This window comes from Toxotes jaculatrix, chromosome 18 (genome assembly GCF_017976425.1).
Source record: "Toxotes jaculatrix isolate fToxJac2 chromosome 18, fToxJac2.pri, whole genome shotgun sequence".
NCBI lineage: Eukaryota > Metazoa > Chordata > Actinopteri > Toxotidae > Toxotes > Toxotes jaculatrix.
The window spans coordinates 20,235,260-20,239,211 of NC_054411.1; the positions used below are offsets into that span (position 1 = coordinate 20,235,260).

Here is a 3,952-nt window from a genome sequence, read left to right on the forward strand (position 1 = left end):
GTGTTTTCTCCTTCAGTGTCAGGTTCTGATGGATTTAAAATTATTATTATTTTTATGATTTTATTTTTTACTGTTTTGGTCGTGCCCAGAGGCAGACTGGGAACTCGGAAGGGGATTAATATTAAAAACAATAAGACAGAGACAGAGTGAACTGGATGCATTCGGTTTCTTCGCTTCCCTATCTATCCTTCTATCTGTTTCCTTGTTTTCACCCACAACACTCTCTGACAGGCTTCTCCTCTCCAACTTTCTTTCCCCTGCTCGGTAGCAGCGTCGGTCAGCGGGTCACGTACAGTAACAGGAGCTACAACCCAAACAAACCCGTTTTTATGACGGATAATAAAATAGCGAGCACATGACTGACTGACAGGCCAACAAAAGGGGATCATAAAGCAGCTACTGAGAGAGGAGAGGAGGAAGCGGAGAAAGGGAAGACAGCAGAGGGGCTGAGAGCGGAAACAAACGTCAGTTTTATGACGGGGATCATAAAATATGCAAGAAAGAGGAGAAGAGGAGGAAGAAGAAGAAGGACACTCACCGTTGCACGCGTTCATCCGCTGCATCCACGGATAAATGGGGGCTGACGCCGCTTGCTTGTCGTCCATCGTTTCACCGAACAGCCCCTTCCCACTCAGCCCCGCGCACTCCGCTTTACGGTGCATGCCGTCCTGGCTTAGCGCGAGCTGGTGTTCCTCCAGGCTGCACGGGTGTTCCTTGTCCCGGTAGAAGCTTGTGGCCGCCGCTGCAGCCGCAGCTGCCGCCGCCGCCGTGGCGTAGTCGCACGCACCGGCTCCGGTCGCACCCCCTACACTGACTCCCGCCGCTGCTGCAGCCGCCCGGTGCCCGCTATATGCTCCGTTGGCCGCCTGCTGGTCAGTAGGTGGACGCAGCGTACGGTTTCTCCTGGTGCACGCCGCCGCCGCTCGCACCGTAAGCCACGGCCGCGGCAGCGGTAACGGCCCGCTGCCCCCGGGTAGTGCCTGAGCGGGTGGTCGGCGGCGTATCCCGACGAGTACAGCGGGATCTGACCCAGGAACGACTCCGCCGCCTGGCCGCCTCCACCCGTTCCCGGTAGCGTCACCGGGAAAGAGGAGTTGACAAAATAGGAACTCATCGGGAGAAAGTAGGAGACGAGAAAAAGGAGGAGAAGAGAAGAGAAGAGAGGAGAAGAAGAAGAGGAGAGGGGAGGACAGGAGGGCACGAAACAAACACAACAACGTTCACGCGATGAAGAAGGAGGAGTAGAAGGAGGCTAACGGCTAACGGCTAACGGTTCTCCCTCCCGTCCTCCTACCTCTGCCTTCCCCTGCCTGCACTTTATGATTTGTTGTGTTTTATAGCCGACAGTCCGACGGGCTGCTGCTATCACTTAGTTTATCACAGATTGGGAGGAGGGGGGTGAGGAGGCAGAGGGTGAGACTGGGTGGGGGGGGGGGGGGGGGGGGGGGTATCTGGGTGGCTGAGTGCCAGTGTGGGACAGAGAGAGAGAGGGACGGGGGGGAGAACAAGAGAGAGAGTGTGTGCGTGTGTGTGTGTGTTTGTGTGCGGAGAAGACGGGATGGGGTGACGAGGGATATAAGGGAGGTAGGGGGGGATAGACCAGCTGACCCTCAGACTGACCAATGGGGAGCTTCTGTGTTTGGCATTCGTTCGCCTCTTTTTCCTTTCGTTGGCGAGAGGAAGAGGTGGGGTGGAGAGAAGTGTGTGTGTGTGTGGGGGGGGGGGGGGGGGACTCCACCGCGACCCCTCCGCCCCCTTCTCCTTTCCTATTTCCCTTCTTCAATCTCCCGCTCCCTTTCTCTCTTTCTAATTCTCATTCAATCTCTCTTTCTAATCTTCCTCCGGTTCCCGGTGAGATTGCGCAATCACATCGGGATCCTCCGCGCGTTAAATTGATTCTTTCTCTCCCTGTGTGTCTTCCTCCGTCTGTTGTTAAACCTATAAAAAAAAAAAAAAAACCCAGAAGCTCACACACACGCACGCGCGCCCCTCCCTGAGAGAGGGGAGAGGGAGGGGTAGTGGTGGTGGTGGGGGCGGGTTTGCTTCTGCACCACCAGAGGCAACCGAAATAATAAAACATATTCCCCGGTGCTTTGCAGATAATACCGACCGCGTTAAAATGAATTTGGCGAGCGTAAATCACGGCCGGGAACGCGCACGGGTCATGTGTCGGTCCCGCGTGTGTGTGTGTGTGTGTGTGTGTGCAGCGAGGATGTGAGTCAGCCTACAATATAATGTGGGCTTTGCATGTCTGTAATTGAGGTGTTTGTACATTTGTAATTGGTGTATTTGGGTTGGTGGGTAGATTGATGCCCCCCGCCCCGGTCAGTGCGGGGGAGGTGTGTGCGTCCTGTTCTCACCGCACACTGTTTCATGGCTGTTATTTTCGCCATCGGATGAGTAACTGATAATCTGGAAGGGATTTTTCTGAACATAATCTTATAGCAGTCTCTGTTGTATTGAATTTAAAAATAACCCGGGTGACGCTGCGCTGTCTCGTGTCCCGCTGTATGAATGGTATACTGTTTTTAGATCCAGGCTGTGAAAAATGGAGCTCAAGTGTTCCAGGGTATATTCTGCAGGAGCCGGTTCGGTTTGATCAGCGTGTGCAGTGAATTATTATTTTCTTCTTCTCAGACACTGATTAGGATGAAATGTATGAGGAGAAGATGAAAAGAAACAGTCTTGAAGTTTTTCTTTTTTTTGCCGTTTTCGTGACACTGATTATAGCCTTGCGCCTGAAAGCCTTTTCCACCATAGCCATGAATTCAAATGAAATATATTCACATACAAATAGGACACGTCTAGCCCAAAATGATACATGCTGCAACATTAAAGATGAAGAAAAACACTTTTTCACATGTAGCTTATCACTAACGCATCCGGTAAAAAAAATTTAAAATACATTCATTTGAAATTGTGCCAAGATTCTAACTAACTAAATACCAAAATTTCAAAAAAAACAAAAAAAAAAAAAAAAAAAAACAACTTTAAACTTGTTTGAAGAATATATAGGTCTACTCTGAAACACAAAAACAAAAAACAAACAAAAATCCTCATGAAGCTTTTTCTATTATACATAACATGAAATTATTTTAATTTCTACTGTTTTTCTACTGTATTACTATTGTATTTGATTAATAATTAAAAACATTTTTTCCATAAATATTTTACATAATACTAAGAATAACAAAGATGGAGATTTGTACTTAAAAGCTAATTTATCACAAACCCGTTATTGTATTATGGTGGCACAATAGTTTTTCTCAATTATTAATTTGAAAGTAATTAGATGACACCAAAATGTGTAGCTAGCTGCACACACACACACCACCACTACCACTACTACTACCACTACTACTACTACCACTACTACTACTACTGATTTTGCATTTTAGACTTACAGAAATGTTGTAGCAATATCACTGATGCTGTCTCCTCTTTTTCTACTTCTTCTTCTCAAGACAGAATGAAAGAGAGCGAGGAACGAAAGAAAAAGAGCATGGAAACTCGGCCTGCTTTTCATTCGCACTTACAAACGGAGTATGTGTCGCTGAGGTCGTAAAATAATCGCAGCCATAAATAAGTCTCCCCTCTTTGTGTCTTTCTCTGTGTTTCCCCTACAGGCTCTGACTTGTCTGCATGGCCAAACTGCAGACAGTCCGACTGACAAATAGAGACAAAGACTCTATTTTTACTTTTTCTGTGCTCTCCATTCCTCCATGTCTTCTCTCTGCTTTTTAAAAGTAACACTCTTCAGAGCAGAGAGACAGATAATAAGTTCAATCCCGGTCTGTGCAGGATCACAGGGACAGATGGGGAATCTCTCTTTTTAACTTTCATTTTGACCCCCTCGCCACCCCCCACCCTCTCTCTCTCTCTCTCTCTCTCCCCCTCTCTCCCCCTCTCTCCCTCTCTCCCTCTCTCTCTCTCTCTCTCTCTCTCTGGCAGG

The 3,952-nt window shown here is 48.1% G+C and overlaps 1 protein-coding gene across 1 annotated transcript in view; it reads right to left on the minus strand.

The window, feature by feature from the left end:
• Positions 1 to 1,321, minus strand: part of hoxb6a (homeobox B6a) — a 3,446-nt gene extending 2,125 nt beyond the window's left edge. The window contains 3 exon segments of the mRNA XM_041063219.1: positions 539 to 875; positions 877 to 960; positions 962 to 1,321. Of these exon segments, the coding sequence (XP_040919153.1) occupies positions 539 to 875; positions 877 to 960; positions 962 to 1,114 (574 nt within the window). The 5' untranslated portion in view covers positions 1,115 to 1,321.
• Positions 1,322 to 3,952: the final 2,631 nt, after the last annotated feature.